Raw genomic sequence first — 25,266 nt, forward strand, 5'->3', positions numbered from 1 at the left:
TGTGAGGCATGGGGTCATTATTCCTGTGCAGAAGTAAGGTCAGAATCAAATGCATATTTTGATGTTTGTGCCACCTGTCAAAATGTGCTCCGTAAATTCCAGAATAAACCCAACTATTAGGATCCCATGATTATTCGAGATTCTTGTTCTGCAAAACACGGTTTCTTATATTTGTTAAGCAATTTGCAGCTTCAAAGTGATTTCCTTTTTATAGCCTGTTTCACAATGGCTGCGAAACAAATCACCCTGCCGTTTAGAGGTTTATTGTACTTTCAGGGTCTGTGGGTCAGCAGTTCAGACGGGGCACAGCAGGATGGCAGGCATGTTCCTTGGTGCCTCAGCCTGAAAGGCTGAAAGCGAAGGCCTGGTCCTCACACATCTAGACCTGGGTGCTGGTTGTCAGCTGGGGGCCACACTCCCTCTGTGGCGTGGGCTGCCCTTGGCCTCGGGACTCAGGCACTACCTGGGCGCACTAGCCAAGCAGCGGTCGTGTCCTTTTTCATAACCTACCCTCAGAGATCGTACAGTGTCACTTCTTTTTTTTTTTTTTTTTTTTGCTTTGCTTTTTAGGGCCACGCCCGAGGCACATGGAAGTTCCCAGGCTGGGGATCTAATTGTAGCTACAGCTGCCGGCCTACACCACAGCCACAGCAACACCGGGTCCCTGACCCCCTGAGTGAGGCCAGGGATCTAACCTGCGACCTCATGGTTCCTAGTCGGATTCGCTTCCACTGCACCACGACGGGAACTCCCAGTGTCACTTCTTGACTCTGTTGATCACAACAGTCGCCCGCCCCCGCCCAGATGCAAGGCGAGGGCACGTGGACTGCCCCTTCTCAGTGGAGGGCTGCCTGTCACATGCAGGATGATGTGTGGCCTTCTTTGGGGATAGAGGTTAGCCTGTGAAAGAGGTCAAGCAGATCACTTGCCTAGCAACTAAATTACTCAAGGTACTAGTACATTAGCAAGTGTCGTAGGTCCCTCCCTCTGGACTGGGATATTTGATCTGTTTCAAAGGCGACGTACCTTCTGCGTTATTACTGAGACAAAGTGAAAGATGTAAACAGTATCCGATTAGCTTGTGGTTTAATGTAGGACCAGGGGGCTGGTCAGCACTTTGGAGGAGTATGCCAGCAGTAAAGCTTTTGACATCGGGATGTGCCGTTGGGTTTTAATCTGCCTGATTAGTCTGCTGGTGGAGCACATCCAGCAACCGTGGTTTTTATAAATGAAGTTTTATTGGAACACAGACCCCCATTCATTGATTATTGTCTGCGACTGCTTTTGTGCTGCCATAGCTAAGTTGAGTAGTTGCAGCAGAAGCTGTAAGGCCACCCAAACCTATGCGTGGCCCTTTACATAAAGTTTGCAGACCCTTGGTCCAGTAGACCAACCAGATGCAGTCCATCTGAGATTCCCCCTGCTTGAGGCAGTGGTTTTACCAGTTCATTTGCTTAAGACCCAGGACTGGCGCAAGTGCTAGGAACACCGAGAGCTTCGTGCTTCTCCTCCGAAGAGTTCCCGACGTCACTGAGGAGTCAGACAATCCTGGATTTACACAGTACAGTGAGGAGTGGTGCTTTTTTACAGCTCTGAATAAATTTCTTTGTCAGAAAAGATTTTGGCTAAAGGTTGAGATCTGATTTTTTTTCCTAGGTAGACTGATACCAATCAGGTTCTTGGAAATAAGTAGAAATGAACAAGATGAAAAAGGGAAGAGGATTCTGGGAGTGGGAAAAGTGTGAGCAAATACCCATTTGGGTAGGAGTTTTATACTTCCAGGCACTCTAGGAGTTCTTGGTAGCTGAAAAGTAGAGTGGGGCTGCGAAGTGGCAGGTGGGCCTGGCTGACCGTTTAAGCCACTGAGGCAGGAAAAGAGTGGAGAGCTCTTGGAGAGACGGAACTGTCAAAACGTGTGAATTGATTCTCGAGAGAGTGGGGAAGCGTGTGGCATCTGGCTGACTGACCTGGCCAGCGAGGGGGCCAGGGAGCTGGTGCCCTTTTATTCAGATACCCAATGCATTGGAAGGACTAGATTTCAGGGGACAGGGTCTGTGTTGCTGTTGGAGAGTTTGAATTTGCAGCACCTGTGCAGCGTCTGGATGCGACTTCGTGTAGGCTATTGGCTTTGGAAGCCTGACACTTGAGAGTTCTCAATAAATGGGTATGTGAAGCCGTGGAAGAAGTCCAGTCCTCTGTAGAAAGTGTGCGGCAACGAGAGCGCCAAGGACGGAAGTGGGAACCGCAGCGCGTAGATGCAGCCGGAGGGCGGGGGCGGCGGAAGGACGCGGAGCAGCTCTGCTCTGCTGCCTCGGCGGCCCGGGGCTTGTGGCAGGTGGAGTCCAGTGGTGGGATCAGAAACCAGACGGGGGTGACAATTCAGAAGTGCTGGCACTGAGCGGGGTCGGAGCCCTGGGACTCGATGCGCGGAAGATGTGCGTGATCGGCGGAGTCATCCCTGTGGAGGGAGGGGGCAGAAGATGCAGGGCGAGGGCTTGAGCTTAGGCAGGAGGAGGTGTACCGCGTTCTCTGAGACCTGAGCGATGGGTAAGGGACGAGAACTAATTTTTTTTTTTTTTTTTTTTTTTGCCATTTCTTGGGCCGCTCCCACGGCACATGGAGGTTCCCAGGCTAGGGGTTCAATCGGAGCTATAGCCGCCGGCCTACACCAGAGCCACAGCAACACGGGATCCGAGCCGCATCTGCGACCTACACCACAGCTCACGGCAACGCCGGATCCTTAATCCACTGAGCAAGGCCAGGGATCGAACCCGCAACCTCATGGCTCTTAGTCGGACTCGTTAACCACTGAGCCAGGACAGGAACTCCAAGAGAACTATTATTTTTGAGAGCCTGCTTTTGCCAATCATTCTGCTCAGTTACTTTAATAAGCTGTTTCATTTAATCTTTCCTGCAGTCTGTTTTGTGTGGGAATCCCTGCTTTACCCGTGAGGAAATGAAAGCCGAGGGAGGTTCCCTTGCCAGGGTTACAGCTCCTCTAAGTGTGGAGCTGGTCCCTAAACCCCAGAGGGCGATTTTGCTGTGCCCTGCTCTCCCCCGCCTCACGGCCTCTGCCCCCTCCCCGCTGGAGGTGAGTGAAGGTGAGTGTGAGGGTGTAATAGGATCACTCCATAGATCCTGTGCTAAGTTCTTTTTTTTTTTTTTTTTTTGTCTTTTCTAGGGCCACATCCATGGCATATGGAGGTTCCCAGGCTAGGGGTCAAACTGGAGCTGCAGCTGCCGGCCTGCACCACAGCCACAGCAACGTGGGATCCGAGCCACGTCTGCGACCTACAGCACAGCTCACGGGAACACCGGATCCCTTAACCCACTGAGCGAGACCCAGGATCGAACCCCCAACCACATGGTTTCTAGTCGGATTCATTAACCACCAAGCCACAATGGGAACTCCCTAAGTTCTTGAAATGAAGTGAAAATTCATTTTTCTTCAAAAGATAGACAATATATCATAAATAATAAAAAATCTTTTTGTTGGGAGTTCCCATCATGGCTCAGCAGTTAATGAACCTGACTGGCATCCTTGAGGAAGAAGGTTCGATCCCTGGCCTCGCTCGGTGGGTTAAGAATCCAGTGTTGCCATGAGCTGTGGTGTAGTCACATATATGGATTGGATCCAGCGTTGCTGTGGCTGTGTTGTAGGCTGGCAGCTGCAGCTCCAATTTGACCCCTATCCCGGGAACCTCCATATGCCACAGATGCAGTCCTAAAAAGACAGAAAGACCCCCCCCAAAAAAATCTTTTTTTGTTAATCCATGTTTTAGCCAACGTGCAGTATGACACACTTTTAAGAAAACAATTTGTGGGGGAGGTGGGAGGAACCAAAGACTCAGAGTTCCCATTGTGGTTCAGCAGGTCAAGAACCCAGCATAGTTTCATGAGGACTCGGGTTCCATCCCTGGCCTCACTCAGTGGGTTAAGGATCCCATGTTGCCTTGAGCTGTGCTGTAGGTCAAAGACCCGGCTCGGATCCCATGTGGCTGTGGCTGTGGTGTAGGCCGGCAGCTGCAGCTCTGATTCGACCCCTAGCCGAGAACCTCCGTATGCTGCAGGTGTGGCTGTAAAAAGAAACAAATTTAAAAAAAAAAAAAAAAAAAAAGACTCCTATAAGATGGTAGATGTGAAAAATAATTAAGAATTTACTTCCAAGTGAGGCATTTTGTTAACTCATCTCAGTGAGTGAGATTTTGACGCCCCTGTTTTGGAAGCTTTATCTTGTACACGGTTTTTTCCTCATTTTTCAGGTGTCTGCGTTCGGGGCAGAGTTTTCCTCGGAGTCCTGCAGGGAGCTGGGCTTCTCCAGCAATTTGCTTTGCGGCTCCTGTGACCTTCTCGGACAGTTCGACCTTCTCCAGCTGGACCCCGACTGTAGAGGGTGCTGTCAGGAAGAAGCACAGTTTGAAACCAAGAAGGCATGTATCGTTTTCTGGTATTGCTCGCCCCTGGGACGGTTTGGTTGAGGTGAGGTACCGTGTTAGGTTTCGCCTCATCAACTTCAGCGCGAAGAAGTCTTGAGCTTTTGCATTTGTGGTTTCAGAAACTCAGCTAATTTATTGCCTGGCCCAGTAGAGCTATCAAAGCAAATAAGAAGGAAAGGTACAGGAGTTCCCGCTGTGGCTCAGCGGGTTACGAACCTGACTAGTATCCACGAGGATATGGGTTTGATCCCCTGGCCTCGCTCGGCGGGTTAAGGATCCAGCATGGCCTCGAGCCATGGCTCGGATCTGGCGTCGGCCGGCCTTCAGCCCTCGCCAGGCGCAGGCTTTAAGGAAAAACAAGAAGGCGGGAAAGTGAGGTTACTGCGAGACCCCATCCTGCCAGGCGGTCCAGCAGAGGGGAGGCAGGGCCACTGCCGCGTGCCTAGATCCCGGAGCAGTCTGGTCGTCCTAGCTTAGGGCCACATGAAGCCAAAGAATAATCAGTTAGATGCTTATATTCATTAATAGTAAGAGCCCAGGGTTATAATGAAATTTGAGATTAAAGTACCTATTACCTGGCTGTCAACAGTAAATTATGATTTTTAATCTGGTTAACAAAGAATAGGGTCTGCTAATTTGTGTCTGTTACTAACCTAATCTCATGTTTAACACCTGAACACGGCCAAGAATACCTTGCTCTAACTGTCCAGTGGGTTTTGCCCACTGTTCAAATTAATTAACTTGCTTGATTTCTAAATCTTTTCATTAAATTCTTAGACTTCTTTAATTTATTAAGTAGCTTGAAAACATCATTTACACCATCCAGATAAAGCTGAATTAATGAGGTGCCTGTGTCTGGGTGAGAAATGTTAGCATCTCCGTATTTTATTTCCTTTTATCATCTCCTTTCAGTTGTATATCCTGAACCCTATTTGAAGTGTATAGTTTGTGAAGCTTTCAAACAGTAATTGTGTCTTCTCAATATTAGGCAGTAAAGGCTTATTTCTAACACTGAGTACAGTTTTATAGTTCTCTAAGAAAAACAAACAGATAAGCTTTAAAAATGTTAGTGGTCCACCAGAATTTAACACTGGATTTCTCAGTCGTGAACCTGCAGCTCCCGTGTTCCAGAAATGCTCCCGGGTCTTCCCTGGGCTTCATTGTCTTGGTTCACATATATTAGCAATAATATGGTTTAATGTTCATTTCCTTACATGTAAGTTAGTTTTTATTGTAAGTAAATAAAATCTAAACGAGTTTTTAAAACATGATTTTAAGTAGACTGAAGTCACAGGCCTCACCCCGTTTCCAGGGACCCTCCCCTCTTGTTTTTGGTTTTGTGTTTTGATGACATTCACGCGGGACCAATTGCCGAAGCCTGAGTTTTCCTCTCATCTTCGAGGTGTTACTCTGTACAGCTACTCAGCCAGCAGTGATTATTTCCTGAGACATCTAAGTTAAAAGCATTAAATAATAAGAGGTGTTTATCATAAACAATCTTTAACACACGCCCTTGTAATTAAGGGTAAATTGAGAAATTCTGCCCTTTGACTGATATCAGATGTGCCTAAACTATAAACCAAATGCATATCAAAGCCATTTTTACTTAGTGTCCTTTCCCAGCAACTCTTTATAATGCACACGTTTTGTGATATTTTAGTGGAGCCAAACTTCAGTCACATACTGCTCAAATTAATTATATTCCTGTTCCGTCTTCATTATTAATTGCGCTGGATGTGATGTCTTGACACCTTGCAGCTCGGCAATAGCAGCAGGCAAGGAGTCGCCCTTTAAGATATGCCTAACTAATTGCTGAAATGATGGTGGTATCTAAGTGCAAGGGAGTCTGCACCCTCGTGTGTCTTCCTACTTGACCCATTGTTTTTTTCTTCACTCCTTGCCTCATCTGTAAGATGTGCTTCTCGTTAAGCGCTTGCGAGCCCAGTGCTGTACACAGTCCGCGAATGGTTTTCTTTAGGAGGCTAGCGGGATAAAACACTTAAAACAGTCCTGGAAGTGCAGCTGGCACGCCAGGCGAGCCTCCGCTTCGGTGCAGACCACGCTCAAGCCCAGGGCGGCCTCGGTTCGGCCTTCGCAGTGCGGCTCTCTGCCGGCTCGTAGTCGTAGGTGACGACGCCAATGACGGCTTTCTGTGTCCTTCAGCTCTGGCTTAAGGCTGAACTTTGAAATTAGTTTTATTTGGTCCCACTTTAATGAAAGTAACAATACGCAATGTAGAGACTAGTGCCTTATGTAAACATACTAAAAATACTGTGTGTGTAAATAATTGGGATATACTCTCTTTTTTTTTTTTGTCTTTTGTCCTTTTAGGGCCGCACCTGTGGCATATGGAGGTTCCCAGGCTAAGGGCCAAATTGGAGCTGTTGCTGCGGGCCTACACCAGAGCCACAGCAACGTGGGATCGAGCCATGTCTTGACCTACACCACAGCTCACGGCAACGGTGGATCCTTAACCCACTGAGCGAGGCCAGGATCGAACCTGCAACCCTCATGGTTCCTAGTCGGATTCGTTTCCAATGCGCCACGGCGGAAACTCCGGAATATACTTTAGAAGAAAAATTGTAGTGTATATGCAGGAATGTTTTAACAACTTCTCTGTAATAAAGAAGCATTACCTGCATACTCATTTTGGTTCTTGTTTAGTTGCGTGCTCTATAGGTCTGTCCAGGGATACGGCTGATCATTTTTCAGGTGCTCACTCAGGTAACAGGCTGAGGTTTAGACTTTGATAGGCAGAAGCAGAAAATGTCTTCAAAATCTGTTATTCTGCAACTGGATGTTCCGGTTTTATTTGGTCTTGTTTTTCCCCTCCCCCCATTTTGATCATAAGAGGACATAGTAAGCATCACAGATAGCAACTAGAATGAGATTTGGGGGTGAGCAGTTTTACTGTTCTAACTAGTTTTGCTCATAACCGTTACCTAGGTATGTAGTTTACAAACATTAGTAAGGATATTGACTGAGTCGTGAAGAGTGTACTGATTTGTAGCTTACAGTGAAAAAGGCAAAGCAGCGAAAGAAAGAACGTTTAAATCTCGCTGCTCCATGCGCCTTCACTAAGTGACCTGAGTGACTTCGGCTTTTGTGCGTCGAGTTTCAGCGGGAAGGGACCCCCTTTTCCACCCTGGCTGGCTTCTTCCCTGTGGTGGGAGACTAGAAACTGCCAGCTCCTGAGTGTCATGGCTCACAGCTCTTCCCCAGAAAAGGCCTAGTTCCTTCCCTTTCCTTTTGGGAAATATTTTGGGCAAGGATTGCCGCTCGCTCGGGCGGGTCACTGGCCGGTCGCCCGCCAGGCCTGTGGCTGACGTGAGAACCGTTCGCTGCCGCCGCCGCAGCTCTGGGAGCAGGGAGCGGTGACGAGCAGGCTGGTTTTGCCCCGATTACAAGGGCAAGCCCTTCGCTGGAGGGATGGAAGTGTTTGACCTCAGGCGCCCCTCTCCTGCTCTGAGGCTTCCCGGGTTTGTCCCACCTCCCCCGCCGCATCCAGGCACCTTCACTGGCTCCACCTCCGGCGTCCGCGTCCAGAGCCCCGGACACACCGCGTTTGCACTTAGCGCCATCGTGTTGTGCATGTTGTTGGGCTTGTTCTTTCTCTCCCAATGTATCGCGCTCTTTGAAGTCCAGAACTGTTTTTTATTTCTGTGAATCCCTCGCTTTAGCTTACAGAATGTCATGAGTTTTTTGTCCTTCAGTAGGGCTGTTTTTACGAAGAACAAGTTGGAAAGGTCACTTGTGAAAAATTGTGTTGAAAGTACACTTGGACTTCGTCAGTGCCTGTCCTTTTTCCAGTATTTTACTTACACATCCTACGTATGAGGAATGGGAAACTTGTCCTTGCGATTCAGTTTTCTGTTAGCGACACTTGGGTGGTGATTGCTCATCCAGTGTCAACACAGAGCTCCGTTTCTGTTTCATTTATGAGGATGCCCTAGCTTATCCCTGATCTCGCCAGAAGGAGAGATGTTAATTATTCAGCACAACATGTAGTCTAAGTCTATACCTTAATGACTTCAGCTGCTTCTAAACATCGTTACTGTAGAACTTTTGCATTTCTGCTGAATTGTTTGCCCCTAAATCTTAACTAAGTATCTGTTCTTTTTTAAGGTTTTCGGTTTGCCAAAATCCTTGCAGTCCCTCTGCTTTCTTTTCTATCAAATTAATTTTATTTAATTGGTGTGTTTTTGTTTTTTGGCCACTGCGTGCAGCAGCTTGATAGGGGATCTCAGTTCCCAGACCAGGATTGAACCCCCAGCCGCAGCGGTGCAAGTACCAAGCCTTAACCACTAGAGCACCAGGGAACGCCCTTTGAGTTTTCGTGCTTTCTATTCTATTACGGTCATACCTACTTTATCTCTGAACTGCTATTCTGAATATTTGGCCAGTCACCAAACAAGAGCACCTTTGGGGAGAAAAGAATCCACATAGCCAAGTTATTTATTTATATGAACCAATAAGCGGGTTATTTCACCTTAATTTACTGTTCATTTCGTCTTGATTGTATCAGGAGGGAGTGGAGAGTAAATACTACCTCAGAGCACAGACTCTGAAACCAAACCACCTATGCCACGCTAGGCGGCATCTTGGCTAATTATGATTTCCCCATTTATAAATTGGGGGTGATAATAGCTCCTGCTTCCTAAGGTGTTCTGAGGATGAAATGAGTTAATGTATGTACACTGCTTAGAAGAGTGCCTGGGATGGTAAGAACCAGGTAAACACTTGGGCTGGTGGTGATGACAGTAGTAGCTGTAGCATCTGATTGGCTGATGAAGAAGAAACTAGGAAGAAACTCATCTGGGAGAACTCAGAGGACAGCAGAGTCATTAGTGCACTTGGGAAAGTAGCGTAAAGGAAGATGGACAGGAGACATAGCTGAACCGTGTGGTAGATTTGCCAGTAATACAAATGCGGGGAAATTTCTGGTATTCATTCCACTTTCAAGCTCCTGGATCAGTTGAATCAAGAAGAAATATGATAAAATAACTAGCAGTATGAAAACTTTTACCATTTGTAATTACTTGCTTTGCACAACAAAATACAGAAATAAATTATGTCAAACATAACCCTAGCTTTCAACTTTTTGAGTCCTTGATTGACACATTTTAATAAGGAAAATACTGCAAATTTGAATTTTTAAATGTGTGATGTTTTGATCATTTTTAAATAATGCCATGTGAAAGACTGCATTTAAAGAGAAAAGGTTTGATACTAAAATATATTCAAAATCAGAGTTCCCATCTTGGTGCAGCGGAAACGAATCCAACTAGGAACATGAGGACACAGGTTCGATCCCTGGCCTCACTCAGTGGGTTAAGGATCTGGCGTTGCCGTGAGCTGTGGGGTGGTGTGGCTCATTTGGCATTGCTGTGGCTGTAGTGTAGGCCAGTGGCTACAGCTCCGATTAGACCCCTAGCCTGGAAACTTCCATATGCTGCAGGTGTGACCCTAAAAGACTAAATAAATAAATAAATAAAATTATCAAAACTTCACTCCTTAGTTTACTGCATACTTTAATGGCTTCCATTACTTGGTGTTTTTCAAGAATATATTAACAAACTTGGCTTTATTTAAGGCCCAACCAAACATTTTAAATATGTCACATAGTTTTTCTTAATTCTAATAAAAGAGCATCAAAATATTTATTTTCAATTTACATGGCAATTCTCTAGGCAGTTTTATAGTAATGTAGAAATCAGCTTAAATATCATTATTCAAAACAGTGGCAAATTGTAAGCTTCCGCCTGTCAAAAACAGAACGCTGCTGGCCGGTGAAACATGGAAGGATGAATGGAGGTGAAGCTAAAGGTGCCTGAAATTGTCGGTGCTGCAGAGATGTCACAGGGGCTTAAAATAGCTTCACTTTGGAAGTGTCTGTAGCATCAGATACATGAACTGATTTCTTGAAAGGGAACAAAAATTTAATTCAACAGATTATCCTAATTATAATATAAAACATTAAGCAAGAAGCGGTTTTTTTTAAAAGATCTGAATAATATTTGGCAACAGTTCAAAGTCAGGGCAAGAACTACAAAGACTCCTGAGTAGTAACAATTCTAAATAATGACATAAATATTTACTTAATAATAATAGCTACTAAGATTGATTAAATTCTTAGTATATAAAGGCTCTGTTCCAAATCTTTCTATGAGTTGACTTATCCTCACAGCAGCTCTGTAAGTACCATTATCATCTGCATTTCGTAACCCAGTCTGAGGCATAGAGATCTTGCCTGAAGTTATACAGCTAACAAGGAGCAATAAATATGTGTCATTTGAAAGTTTCTCTTAAGCAGTTGTTCAGTTGAACTGAAAATATTATTTTAATGTTTTGATATTAAGGTAGCGCCTTGAGGCAGCAGTGGTGAATGGAAGAAGGGGTGGCAGCAGAGGATAATTTTTAATAAAGCGTGCGGCCCTCAGCTCCAAACTGCCTTTGCCGTTTGCTTTTTCAAGAAGTAAGTGTTAGGTTTCAATTTAGAGGCCAGGAATTCATCTGGGTACCGTAATGAATTCTGAAACGGAGCGTATCCTGGTCAGAGAGTAGGCAGAAAGTCAGACTGTGGTGTGGCCTAATGTATTTTCTCATTTCATATTGCAGCTCCTAAGTTTTGTACGCTTTTTAACTTTTAGCTCATTAAAACTTTTTAATCTGTTCTGAAAGTTTAAATTGGGTGATTAATTGGAATAGAATGAAATCATTCAGTTTGTACCAACTCTTTTGTTTCAGACACTTCTAATAACCCTTCTAAAGACGGTCCTAGCTCTCCCTCTTTTTATGACAGTGGTGGTCAGTATGGGGTGGTGGTCGGACGGCTAACACAGTGAATTAAACTCTCCCTATACGTACACGGCACGTTCATGCTCATTTTTTGAGGCTGTTGAACAGTTGGATGTTGAGCTGTATTGTAACAAGATCTCAGGGTTTCAAATTAACACAAATATAGGTTATAATTTTCAAACATCTAGAACCAAAAAGCCACTGAATTTTTTATTATCGCGCACTTAACAGAATGGTTCGCCACTCTCCAACATAGTTTTACTTATACATATTTCCAAAGTGCTAGTTTCTTTTATTTAAAAACTAATTACTGAGATATTCAAGCTTAGAGTCATTTTTACCATTTCGTGGATATTCTGACCTCAGGAAATGTAGCAGCATTGTGGCAAAGTATTTTTCGATGTACAATATTCCCTAAATATTTGTAGAATTGAATACATTGTTCCCAAATGATATCCTGAATTAGTCATACTTGTAGCTGAAGCATGTATAGGAATGTGTGTGTCTGTGGGCATATTTGTTTACAGGTGAAACTCTAATTTGTTTTTTTAGGGCTGCACCTGCGGCATATGGAGGTTCCCAGGCTAGGGGTCTAATTGGAGCTGTAGCCACTGGTCTACGCCAGAGCCGCAGCAACACCAGATCCGAGCCACATGTGCAACCTCCACCACAGCTCACGGCAACACCGGATCCTTAACCCACTGCGCAAGGCCGGGGATCGAACCTTCGTCCTCATGGATACTAGTCAGGTTCATTTCCCGTGAGCTCTAACTCCGTGAAAGTCTCATTGTTACCGTCTTAACCTCTTGCTGATGAAATTCTCTAAACTTCACGTGTTCCTCAGCACAGTATTGAGAGAAGCTGCCTGCTCTCCTTCCTCGATGTCCTACTTGGAGTGGTCTGGTTTAGATGGTGGTGCTATCAGAGGAAGGCTTTTATTTTATTTCTGTACATTTTCCTTGAGCTTTTTAGTGGATTGTATCTTTAGGGAAGATTCCCCCGGTATGTTCTACCTTCTTAGGGGCCTGACTAAGTTAAAGCAGATGTTACCCTGCTTGTTGCATAGTTTTCTCAGACACAAGACACAGAAAGGAAGAGCAGTTTAATGGTGCAGTAGGATGAGTTGTAAACTCGGGGAGCTTCCTTGGGCATCGTCATTGCTTCGTATGGTCAGAGTTTGATAGAAAACACCAGAAATGAATAGTTTAATCTCGGGGGTGTAGTGTTAGAGAGTTATGTTGACCCGCTTGGTTTGCTAAAATTGTAAAACTAAATCTTTTCCCTAATCCTCCATGTTCCGTCATTGTTCCTGCTAGAATTCCATCAGACTGTGTGCGAAAGTGTCAATAAGTTATCATTTATACATCTGCTTTTTAGTGACTTACCGTGAAATCTGGACAAAAGCTTTACTGTAAGGTCACAGGGCATTCAGTACCCTAATTATTTGTCCATGTGGGATGGTAGCTTAATGTTTTTACCATTGCAGGTACTTTTAAAAAATCGGAAATACAGGAATGACTTGATGAATAATGAACTAAAATTTAAAACGTCAGCAGATCTCTAGACATGGTTTTAGTTGGAGACATTTTCCTTGAGAATGAACTGGCTAAATCTTGCTAAAAATAACTTCTGTGTGATTTTTTCCTTTTCAGCTGGTCCCCAACTTAGTGTTCAACTACAATTTTCAGCTTTGTGATAGTGCAAAAGCAATAGGCATTTAGTCCAAATTGCACTTTGAAATTTGAATTTGATCTTTTTCCACGGTGGCAATACGCAGTCTGATATTCTGGGCCGTGGCAGCAAGCTACAGCTATCGGTACCCATTTCACCGTCCTGTTTCTCACTTTCAGTACAGTATTCAGTAAATTACCTGAGATATTCAGCCCTTCTATAGAGTAGGCTTTGTGTTGGACGATTTGGCCCAGCTGTAGGCTAATGTCCGTGTTCCGAGCTGGTCAGAGATGGGCTCGACTGCGATGCCCAGTCGGCAAGGTGTGTTAATGCACTTTTCACGTACAGGAGGTACGTGTGTGTAAAGGGAGTCAAGATGACGTTAAGAAATTACACCGGCTACAGTTCATGTTTGCGAGAGTGGCTGACATATGTTGGAACATATCAAAATATGTTTTCATCTAAGATCCCTAAATAATACTCAGCTTCGTCATGTTATAGCCATACTTCCTTATTTTTAAATATCTACATTTTATTATTTAAGAGTAAACCTTCAGATCAGTGAAATAGTTACTCCTATCTGCATTCTCTTAACAGTCAAAATTTTTCCTTTTGTTCGCCTAACATTAGAGCATTTTCATCATTTTGCTACTTAATATTCAAATTTTTTCCTTTTTTTTTTAAGTTTTTCTTTAAACAAAAGAAGATTTTGAAAAGAAGAATGTATGGCTGCAAGCGGTAGTTCAGATGAGAAGAAAAACAGTACTGCAGCACTTATCTTGCTTTAGGCAGTGGTTTCCTAAAGGTTTACCTTTTAGAATTAATTTGGTTAGTCTGTTGAGCAAAAGACTACTGTTTGACTGTTTTGTAATTGTTGCCTCGTTAATATTTGAGAACCGTCCTGAGCATCCCTGGCTGCCCATGACAGTCACTGGGGTGGCCTTACAAGTAGTGACAGTAATTAAAACACTGATGCCTAGAGCTCACCCCCAGCGGTCCCCATCTGCCTAGACTGGCTGGGATCCAGGGATCAGTAATTTTCAGTATCTTCTCAGGTAAGTCAGGTGTACAGTTGGAGTTGAAAACACTGCACTAAGGTGATTTGAATTTGAAAGCTTGAGAAATTTTAAAGCAGCTATTCTAATTACAGAGGAATAGTAAGTGATAGCCCTAAGTAGTCTAGTCCCAGAACTGAAAGCTTATGCAAGGAGGCTTGCTGCTTGTAAGTGCCAGCACCATAATTGGACCACAGAAACATCTGATTTTATAACTTGAGCTCTTTTCACTATACGCTTAAAAGATAAAGTGAGGCATATTAAAAAATTTAATAGTTTGAGCAAAACTCCATTCACATTGGGTTCTATCAAACCAGAAGTGCCTAGGAGCTCGCTACCAGCAGGAATTAGAAGTACAACTTACAAAGAAGATGCAGAAGCAAAGCAAGGAAATTTTTTGATTGGCTATAGTTTAAGTGGTTTTCTTCTGGGGGAAAGCCTAGTTGGCTGTTTGTAATTAGTTAGCTTTAGGTTTTATTCTTAACTTTGAAGCATTTATAGACTTAGGTTTTGGTTTGGTTCCATAGGCTGCTAATACCCAAGAACCACCTCATCATCACCTCAGTGTGATGGCCTCATTTAATTTAGCAGTACCATTCTGGGAGTTCCCTTGTGGCGCAGTGGGTTAAGGACCAAGCGTTGTCACTCCTGCAGACGGGTTTGATCCCTAGCCTAGGAGCTTCCACATGCTGTGGGCACAACCAAAAAATAAGTAATTATCAACAACAATACTTTGCTGTATGAAACTTTTTGTTTGTATGAAAACTTTTTTGACTCAATTTAAATAGTTTATTTCAAGGTTTTCTTACTGTCACTTTTCTTAAGCCATAGATACCATCACCAATAAAAATATAAAGTGCTTAGTGTTCTAAAGTAGTAAAATATATCTCACGAGGACCAGGTTTACAAATTTGTTGTAATGATGGGGGCAGTAAAAATTAGCAAATGCAATACTCTTTAAAAATTCTTTAGGAAATTTACATAACTCGCATGTGTTACCTTTGTTCAGGGTTATAAATCTAAGAATCTGGCTACCTGTTAAAAAGCAGCATAGCACCATTTTTTGTCTTGCTATTGATCAGAGTCATTTTATGGCAAAGTTATCACCACAGAATAAAGATTTTGGCCTTTTCCTATATGGGAAAACCTCATTATAAACCCTTACTAAAATTTTATAACAAGAGGATGGTCAGGTGGTTTTAAAAAAAAATTATATTCCAACAGTAAATTATTAAGGAAGTCTTTACAGTCAAGGGAGTACATTGTCCCAGAATATTAGGAAAATATATGATGTACAGAATCTAAAATTGATAGAGGCATAAAAAATAATCTTGGTGATGCTTAAAATACATTTATTTAAATTGTGGAAAAAATTATTTAACTGCAAAGCTGAGATTTATTTTAAGAATAAATTAAAAATAACTTATTTTTAAATGAGAAGGAAATGAGAATATTCAAAAACCCTGTTATAAATAAGTTATAGAGCTATAACTTAGTAGCTCTAAGTAGTTAGGTGTCTCTACTGGCCATCCAAAGACCTTATCAGACCTTTAGGAAAACCAGCAATAATAATATGGAGATAGGTATGGATTCCGAAGGGGAAAATGCAATTTTGTGCATCATTTTCATATTTTTATAAAGGTGTCCATCTGTATTTCCATTTAAATTACCCGGGCCGGTACAATATAATCCTAATGGAATAGTGTCTGTCTGGGTTAGATTGCACAAATACGGCTTCTCTGATGCATACGGAAAAGAGGCCTCCCAGCATGGTATCAAAACAAGCTTGCTGTGTAAAAGTTACATAACTTGCTGCTTTGATTTCTATTGATGCTTTTCCACAAATGTTTGAAGGTCAGCATTTTTGTATGCCAGTGATGTTACTTTAAAAAATAAAAAAGAAGTAAAATGCTGTGGAGTTCCCCGGTATTCTAGCAGTTAAGGATTCAGCCTCGTCACTGCTGCTGAGCCTCAGGTTCAGTCCCTGGCCCGGGAACTTCTGCATGCCGTGGGCATGGCCAAACAAAAAAAGTAGAAATGCTAAAAGTGACATCAAGAAAATTTCAAGTTTTGGAGTTCCCGTCGTGGCGCAGTGGTTAAGGAATCCGACTAGGAACCATGAGGTTGCGGGTTCCATCCCTGGCCTTGCTCAGTGGGTTGAGGATCCGGCGTTACCGTGAGCTGTTGGTGTGGGTCGCAGACGCGGCTTGGATCCTGCGTTGCTGTGGCTCTGGTGTAGAACGGTGGCTACAGCTCCTCTTCGACCCCTGGCCTGGGAACCTCCATATGCCGTGGGAGCAGCCCTAGAAAAGGCAAAAAGACCAAAAAAAAAAAAAAAAAAAATTCAAGTTTTAACATTTTTAAATCCCATAATACTTTCTAGCCTTGAGAAATTCTAAATGGCATGTGTTTCCTTTTGTCTGAATTTGTGCGTTGTCAGAGATGCTTGGGATTACTTTGGGAGGCATTGAAAACCTACCACAATTTGTAGTTAGTTTAACTTATTTCTTCACCGTGAAAAACAAATGTCTTCCTATGAACACTACAGATTCACAGGTAAAATGCCAAACTAGCTATAGCATCATAGGTTAATGTTTTTAGAATTTGACTTAAATATTAAGTTTTACAGCTTGAATTACATTTTGTTTACCCTAGACTGGAACTAAGCATAGTCTGCTCTACCAAGTGTATCAGAGGAACTGGAACTGATTTTTCCAGTCACATGATGAAAAAAGTCCTTTAATTCTGTTAAAGGACTAATTCTGTCCGTTCAGCGCACATGCCTTAAACCTCAGCCCGTGTCCGGCTGCAGGTGGGGTCACAGCACAGCGGGAGCAGGGCGGCCGGCACGTCCCCAAAAAGCCCAGAAAGCCCCGGCTGAGCTGCCTCCTCGTTGGAGGGCGAGTCTCGCTAACTTTCTGGGTCGCGATGCAAAGAATGGTTTCCACGTGTGCCGGGGAGCTGCATCCTTCCGTCTGTGGGGCACCCAGACGGGCCTGCTCGTCCTCTCCAGTCATAAGCAGCCGCCCCCTGTGAGTCGTAGTAGGAAGACTTGGGGGAAGGGGCCGCGTAGAGCCATCTCCGAAGGTAGTGGAATCTCTGCCTAGAGCTTCCGGGGGTCCTTACGCTTGCAGATAAAAGATAAATCTAATAACCACATCTAGTATGCCTTATGTGTTTATTTTTTAATTCGGATAAAATGTACATGAAATTACGTATCATAGCCGTTTTAAGTGTACGGTTCGGTGACATTAAATACACTCACCTTGTTGTCCACCCGCTTCACCGTCGGTCCCCAGAGCTTTGTCATCTTCCCAACCTGGAACACTTCTTTCTTTCTTCCTTTCTGTCTTTCCTTGGGCCTCAGCTGCAGCATGCTGAATTTCCTGGGCCAGAATCAAACCCAGGCTACAGCCGTAACCTGAGGCACAGCAGAGACGATGCTGAGTCCTTAACCACTAGGCCACCAGGGAACTCCAAGCACCATATTTATTAAATAATAACTCCTCATTCCTCCCCCTGCAGCCCCTGACAACCACCATTCTGCTTTCTGTCTCTGAATTTGAATTGAATTCTCTAGATACCTCACAGAAGTGCAGTTATACAATACTGACCCTTTTGTGGCTGCCTTATTTCTTAGCGTAATGTTTTCAGGGTTCATCCTAGTTATAGCATGTGTCAGAATGTCCTTCCTTTTTCAGGTTGAATAATCTTATTCCCTTATCTATACCACATTTCGTTGAGCTCTTCATCTGTGGATGGACAGTGGGTTGCCTCCACCTTTTCACTACTGTGAATAGTAGTTGGTATACAAGTAACCATTCCAGTCCCTGCTTTCAGTTCTTTTGCGTATGTATCTAGATGTGGAATTGCTGAACCGTATAATTCTATTTTTAATTTTTAAGGAACCAGCGTTCTGTTCTCCATAGCGGCTGTACTGCTTTAAATTCCCAAAAAGCGGTGCTCAAGGATTCCGTTTTCCCCACATCCTCGCCAACCACTTGTTGTCCTCTGGCTTTGATAGTAGCTTCTAATGAGGGTGACGTGTATCCCGTTGTGGTTTCGCGTTTCCCTAATGATTAGTGAGGTTGAGCGTCTTTTTATGAACTTGTTGGTAATATGATCTTAGAGTTTTAAAGATGGGGGGAGGGTGTTTTTTCTACCCAAATTAACCAAATCTTATTTTAAAATCTTGAGAGATCATCAGCGCTCTTACTCTGAAATCTATCAGCGGTTTCAGAGCATCCATGGGTAGTTTGAACTAAAGCAAATTCGCCTCAAAAACGTAAGAGCTCCTATTGGTCTAACCCAGAAGCACCAACACGTTAAAAAGTCGTTCTTTGGGGAAGAGTTGGAATTAAGGTGATTTTTAAATTTCTATTTTTTGCATTTCTATATTTTTCAAAATATCTAAAATAAACATGCATGGCGCATGTGGGTTTTGTGCTGTTTTAGACGTTACAAAGTAAAACCCATCCTTAGCGCTTAGACCTACCGTTTAAAAAAGTACACGAAAACGTCGGAAATGGGTAGCGTATGTTCTGACAGCCTGCCTGCGTTCCCAGTTCTTTCAGAAGAATGCGCAAGGGTCTACTGTTACAGCCACAGCAACGTGATGTTTACTGTTGAATCCATTTCAGCCGAATTCACTGCTGTGAAGTATTTGCATTTGCATCTTTTATAATGAGCTTTTACTGTAAAGAGAAGGTGTAGGTCCTGTAGCTAGAAAGGCAGTGTTTACCATTGAATCCATTTCAGCTGAGTTTCATTAAGGGAAATGTTTGCATTTAAGCTCTTTATAATGAGATTTTGGTAGCTTTTCTGTAATATTTTTATGCGATACCCCAATTACTTTTTAAAGGTATTGGGGTTTTGTTTCATTTAATTTTAAAACATCAATCACTTAATTTTAAAAGCAGCCAAAAAGAATTATCATTAAGTATTTGTGTTGAATAGATGAACACATAGCTGTTTTCAACTTTGCATCCTAAAAAACTGTGAGAAATCTTTAAAATTTTATGAGGAACTTCCTAGCACCCCTTACCTATCAAGTTCATGGTCAAGTCTCTGTATCTCCCTCAATCTCTTTGGCTAAGTGTCAGAGTATCCCGGGAGGCCTCGAACTCCCTAGGCCTCCGTTTTCTCTTCTGATGCTTGTTTGATCTGTGTGTCTGCTTGACTGTAATGATATGCTCTGAAATCTTACATTTATAGCTACATTTTTTAAGTTGATAGCAGCATTCTAAACTCTCCTCTTTCTTGTGCAGCTGTATGCAGGAGCTATCCTCGAAGTCTGCGGATGAAAGTTGGGGAGGTTCCCGCAAGTCCAAGGTATGTGAAATTAACTTCAGTGAAACTTTAAGGAATGATTTCATTAAATATTTCCAGGAATAAGAATCTTTAAGGTTATACTTTTTCAACAGTATATGACTTTTCTCTACATTTGTTTTCATGGGAGTAGACTTTATAATTGTTGACTACTAGGTTACTGTAAGCAACCAAAAAATTTGAAATTTATATTTAAATACAGCACAGGATGGGGTATGATTTTCTTAAAAGAAGAGCCTTTCCTTTACCCAGTACAAATTTTTGAGAGTCTTTGACCAAATGGAAATGTAATTCTTCCAAATAATATTTTAAATGTGATTTAGAGAAAACGCTGAGGAATGATTGCATTAAGGAGAGCAGAGTGTTTAGAAGAGCTTGGGAGTTCCCATGGTGCCTCAGCAGAAACCAGTCTGACTAGGACGCATGAGGACGCGAGTTCGACTCCTGACTGTCTTGAGGATCAAGTTCAAATATTTTTCGCTGACCTCCAGACATATCCTTCCTGTTATCCCTCATCCCCAGATTCACAGATCCGCCTTTATAATTGACAGATAATTCAGTTGGCATAAGAACATCTTCTTGAGATAGAGTAACTGAATTAATTTCTTTAGGAATCTCCAAAATGATATTATTTAGCTACTTTTAAAACAGCAGAAAGTAAACTAGAAAGTCAGTTGCTCTGAGGTCTTTTTTGCAAATCCCTTATATTCTCATACAGCCTATCCTGCTGCCAGTGTATATAGTTAGTACTGAGATGTCTGTGGAAAGATGAACTTGCTGCCTGTAAAACGTGATTTGCTGCCACAGGGTATTTAGTAGACATTCCTCTCATTGAAAACTTAGACTTGATAATACGTAGCAGAGAGAAGAGAAAAGAACTGATTAAAATAGTTATTAGTGACTCAGCTTAATGTTCCTTTTAAATTTCTACACTCATTCTAGCCTGTTAAAAATCTTTTGAATGACAGAAAATTATTGAATGTGCTAGGTTTTGTTGTGGATAAAAAAAAATATTGAAGAATAGTCCTTTTCCCAGAGAAGTTTCTCAGGTAGTAGTGAACCCACGTACTGTGTGTTAAGTGGAGTTTTTGCACAAGTGTGCATATAGCATTTGCCAAAGGCATGGTAGGAAAGACTATGCACTTTTGAAGAGTTGGTTCATTTTGCCAAATACCCTTCAGGAAGGACGTGTCCGTCAATATTCCCTTACAACGAACCTCAGCAAAATCTTCTCTGCCCCGTCTCTAATTGTAAATAGTCTTTTTATTTTTGTCACTCTGAGGCTACTTCATTTCTTCAGTTATTTGAGATTGAACAGTTTTTTGAGTGTTTATTGACCGTTTGTGTATTTGTATATTACATGTTCCTGCCCTTAGTTCATTTCTCTAGTGCCTAGTATTTATGTTTTCCTATTAACAGGAACCCTCTTAGACACTGTCAGAGATAATTTTCTCCAGTGTGTCACTTTTACTTTGAACTTTGTTGATGGTGGTGTTTGGCTGTGCTCACGTTTCCTTTTTTATACAGGCACCTCTATAAAGCATTTTCTTTAGGTTCGTGCGTAGGAGAAGAATTTTATATTCCATATCCAGGTTGTCTGTGTGAAATGCTGTGGTAGTCGTCTTCTAAACCTTTTTTCTTTTCTTTGTAACACTTAACAGAACTGAAGTGATCAGTTTTGTGATGACTTGTTAGCATCTTTCTTCGCTACCAGGCTGTAAACTCCACTAGAGCAGGAATCGTGTCTGTTTTCTGTAGCTTCATCTCTGCTGTCTGGTGTGCAGTAGATATTCAGAAGTATTTATTGAATAATTCACACACATACACACCCCAGATGCACACACTCTCTCTCTTTGGTTTGATAGCTTACCATATTAAACATTTTTCTCTCTCTAGATTTCCTAATCTGTTTTATCCATTCTGGTATAAATATCACATAATAGAGTCATCAAACATTGAACCAATTCTCCCATGTTTTTCTTTATCTAAACTGCCCTGACTGTTCTGAAACATTGACTTTTATAGCTGAGCCCTGTACTGTCACGTTATCAAACCCTCAAAATCCCGCTGTAACTTGGGATTTTTATTAATTTGAAACAATTAACATTTAAAAATATTTAGTCTTCCCTCTGAAGAGTAGGGGAATGTCTTTCCATTTCTATGTTTTCATTACCTTGGTTTTTACATATAGGATCTAATTTTTATTGAGTTTATTTCTACTTTTTTATTGATCGTTGTTAAGCTTGAATTGAAAGTGAACAATTTGAATCTTTTTTTCTTTTCTCTTAAGCTTTCGTCAGGAGTGATAAGCCCAAACTATTCAGAGGACTACAAATCAAGGTAATATAATTTTAATGGGATCCTCACTTTTTTAATGAAAAAGTACTCAAATATTTCACTTGATTATTTAGAGCCGTTTTAAGTTTACAGAAAAATTGCTTTGAAGTGTCCCATCTCCTCGTCCTCCTCGGGCTCCCTTGTCCACACCTCGCGTTGACGGTGCCCATTCGTTACGGTTGATAAGCAGCGTGAATACATTGTTAGTAACTCACTTTGCTAGTCTGCATTATAGCTTGTTCTCTGCGTGGTATCGTGGACCCACCATCACAGGGACACTCAGGAGTCTCGCTGTCCCCAAATCCCTTTGCTGCGCGTCCCCCAGACCCCCGGCAGGCGCAACGGCTGGTCCTTTTCCTGTCTCCATGGTCCAGCCCTGCGGTCGGTCCTGGGGTGGAATCACGCAGTAGGTGGCCCTTTCCGATTTAACGTACACGCATTTCCAGTTCCGTCGAGTCTTTTCTGGAGCTCGGTGTTTCTTCTTTGCAGTGCGGAGTGAGATGCATCCTAGTCTTGTACCCGGTGCTTCTGGCCACCTGTGGAAGGCCACGGCGGCCATTCCCAGTTGTGGACGATTCTGAGTAACACTGCTGCATAGGCTTTTGTGTAGACCCAAGCGTGACTTATTCGGGCGATTCCCGAATCCTAGAGCAAGACTCTGGCAGTTTCTTACAAAGCTGAGCTGTTTTCCAGAGTGACTGTATCCTTGGCATATGCCCACCAGTGAGGAGCAGGCATTCCTGCTGCTCCACAGCCTCCTCAGCTTTGTTCTTGGCAGGGTTTGGATTTTATCCATATTCTGCCGCGCGTGGGTGGGACCTCATGGGGGTGATTTGCAGCCTAACGCAGCACCTTTCCACATGCTGATTTGCCATCTGAGTCTTTAGTGTATCTGAGATCTCTTGCCCACTTTTTAAAATGTTAATTATGGTAAAAAAAAAAAAAACTTAAAAGTCATTAAGATGGTAAATATACGGTTGAGTAGTGTCAGGTCGAGGCACTGTTGCGCAGCAGATCTAGAACTTTCTCACCTTGCAGAACTGGACTCGTCACCCATTTAAACACTCGTCCCCCCTCCTGCCTCCAGCCCAAGGCCACCACCTCTGTGATTGTGGCTACTCGAATGACCCAGTGCCTGTCCTTCCATGTAGGCTTATTTCACTTTAGCAGAATGTCCTCTTTAGCTTCAGCAGTGCCAGCCTGTGTGGGGACCCTTTTTCTGCCTCTGTTGATAGGATCGTAAGATTGGTTTACCCTGTTGGATTACGTTAATTTTCAAATGTTGCACCACTTTTGCATACATGGAGTAAATCCAGATTGATCATGCATGGTATATAATTCTTTACACATTGTTGGATTTGATTTAATATTTAGAACATTTTTGTAGCTACATTCTGTGTAATTTTTAATATTTTAAAGAATTTTGAATTAAAAATCAAATTTTTAAGAATTTAAATAACGTGACCCAAAAGGTTTAAGTCGTAATGTGATTGCTTCAGATTGTTTCTGAAACCCACAGCTGGGCTGGGGAAGGATCAGAGGCTGGTGGCCCCATCGAGTTTGCCTGCATCTCTGGCGCTCACCCCTGGAAGACCTAGGACATGAAGCTGGCTTGAGTTGGTGTGGATTTTGGTTGAAGCTGAAAAGGCTCTTCCTACGCAGAAAATGATGGTGTTGCCTTTTTTGTAGTATGTTCGTGGCTCGGACCCTGTGCTCAAGCTTCTGGACGACAACGGGAACATTGCTGAAGAACTGAGTATCCTCAAGTGGAACACAGACAGCGTGGAAGAATTCCTGAGTGAAAAGCTGCAGCGCGTCTAAATCTTGCTTAAATTTCGTCCTGTCCTTTTGTTACCTTGTCAGATGAAACAGCGCCTAGAAAATAGTTTTGCCTTCTTCCATTGATCAGTCTCTTACCGTGAGGCATTAGGCATTGAATTAGAAGACGGAAGTGGCCGCAGAGCCCAGGGTAGGTAAGGAAGGGGCAAGCTTCGCATCATCTACTTGTAAAGCTCCGTCCTCCAGCACCTGTTGCTACCACTAACAGTGCTTGGTGATAACCTTGTGGCTAATTAATGCAAATGATAGTTTGTGATAATTGGTCCAGTTTTTAAATGAGGGGGGTTAATAAGGAAGATGCTTGCCGTGCCTCATGGGCTGTGTGCTCCCGGCAGGTAATGACAGCCCTGCCAAGCAGATGAGGGATCCTGGGCCTCCGCAGGTGGCCAGCCTCTCAGAGCCTCATGGTTTTGTGTTACCCAGCCTCCCTGTTAATAGAAGCATTGTCATTTATAATGAATGCACTGCATACCATCTCTGTGGCTTTGTTCTTGTGAGACAGATTCGAGATCTATGGTAGGAGTGAAACAGTCGCACAGATTCGCATTAATGAAGACTACACAGAAAACCTTTTTGAGGATTTGTGTGGATCTGATGTTGAGCAAATTTTTGTGCTTTACATTCCCATAGAAGAGTCAATTTAAAAATAAATGATCATTTGTAAGACCAAAATATTAATAAAAAAAAGTTTCAGAAATCGAATGTGAATTTGAAGTTCTTCTAGTCCCCCCTCCCCTTTTTTTGGTCTTTTTAATAGCAGCACGCAAGGCATGTGGAAGTTCCCAGGCTAAGCGTGGGACTGGAGCTACAGCTCCTGGCCTGCGCCACAGCCACACTGGATCCAAGCTGCGCCTGTGATCCTACACAACAGCTCGCAGCAACGCCAGAGCGAGGCCAGGGATTGAACCTGCACCCTCGTGGACACTGTCGGATCCTTAACCTACTGAGCCACAGTGGGAGCTCATCCTTCCGTGTTTAAAAAGGACACGTCTCCAAAAAATGGAGTTCCCATGTGGCTCAGCAGGTTAAGGATCCCGTGTTGCTCCAGCTGTGGCACAGGTGTGATCCATGGCGGGAACTTCCACATGCCATGGTTGTGACCAAAATAATTAAAAATAAATTTTAAAATGACACATTTCTTGGTGCATTTCTATTTTCTTATAAGTTTTTTTTTTACCAGAAACACTGAAATGGCTACATTGTTTAAAACATATAAATTATGAGTAATACTGCTTTATATTTGTATATGGGTGGTTTTTTTTTTTTTGGTCAAAGTTTATATATGAACACATTTTCATTGCTTAAAATGTCTTAAAATGTAGAATTTTTAATGAGCTGTTAAAAATGATTTTTCTTCGCTTACCTTCTACCTGATGAGTGACTTCTCCATAAAAGAGGGTTCACCAAGACCAGCTCGCATCCAATCGACTTTAGGTCATTTAACCTCTTACTAACTTAACAAATGGGTCTAATATCCTATTATGTCAACATAACCTTAGGATAAATTCTCATAATCTGGAAACTTCAATTGTTTATGTTGAATTAAACTCTTAAAAGGATATTGGCAAGTCTTTTAAAGACAGTTCTACCAGAAAATGTTTATAGCATCTTTGAACAGAGGTCAGTTATTAATCATGTATTTAAAATTAAGACATTTTTAAAGCCAGCTGGAGAATGGATCAATCCTGGGCAGCTAATCAGTCAAACCATGAGAAGTCCTGGCAAGCAGATTGGCCCATTTTTGATCGTCCCCAAAATAGGGGATGGGGGCCGTGACTTTGACAGTCCAGACCCTGGGTGAT

General features: G+C 42.7%; 1 protein-coding gene across 1 annotated transcript in view; it reads left to right on the forward strand.

The window, feature by feature from the left end:
• Window positions 1–24,161, forward strand: part of SELENOF (selenoprotein F) — a 28,785-nt gene extending 4,624 nt beyond the window's left edge. The window contains 4 exon segments of the mRNA NM_001085443.1: window positions 4,263–4,430; window positions 19,228–19,291; window positions 21,579–21,628; window positions 23,315–24,161. Coding sequence (NP_001078912.1) covers window positions 4,263–4,430; window positions 19,228–19,291; window positions 21,579–21,628; window positions 23,315–23,446 — 414 coding nt within the window. The 3' untranslated portion in view covers window positions 23,447–24,161.

This window comes from Sus scrofa, chromosome 4 (genome assembly GCF_000003025.6).
Source record: "Sus scrofa isolate TJ Tabasco breed Duroc chromosome 4, Sscrofa11.1, whole genome shotgun sequence".
Taxonomy (NCBI): domain Eukaryota; kingdom Metazoa; phylum Chordata; class Mammalia; order Artiodactyla; family Suidae; genus Sus; species Sus scrofa.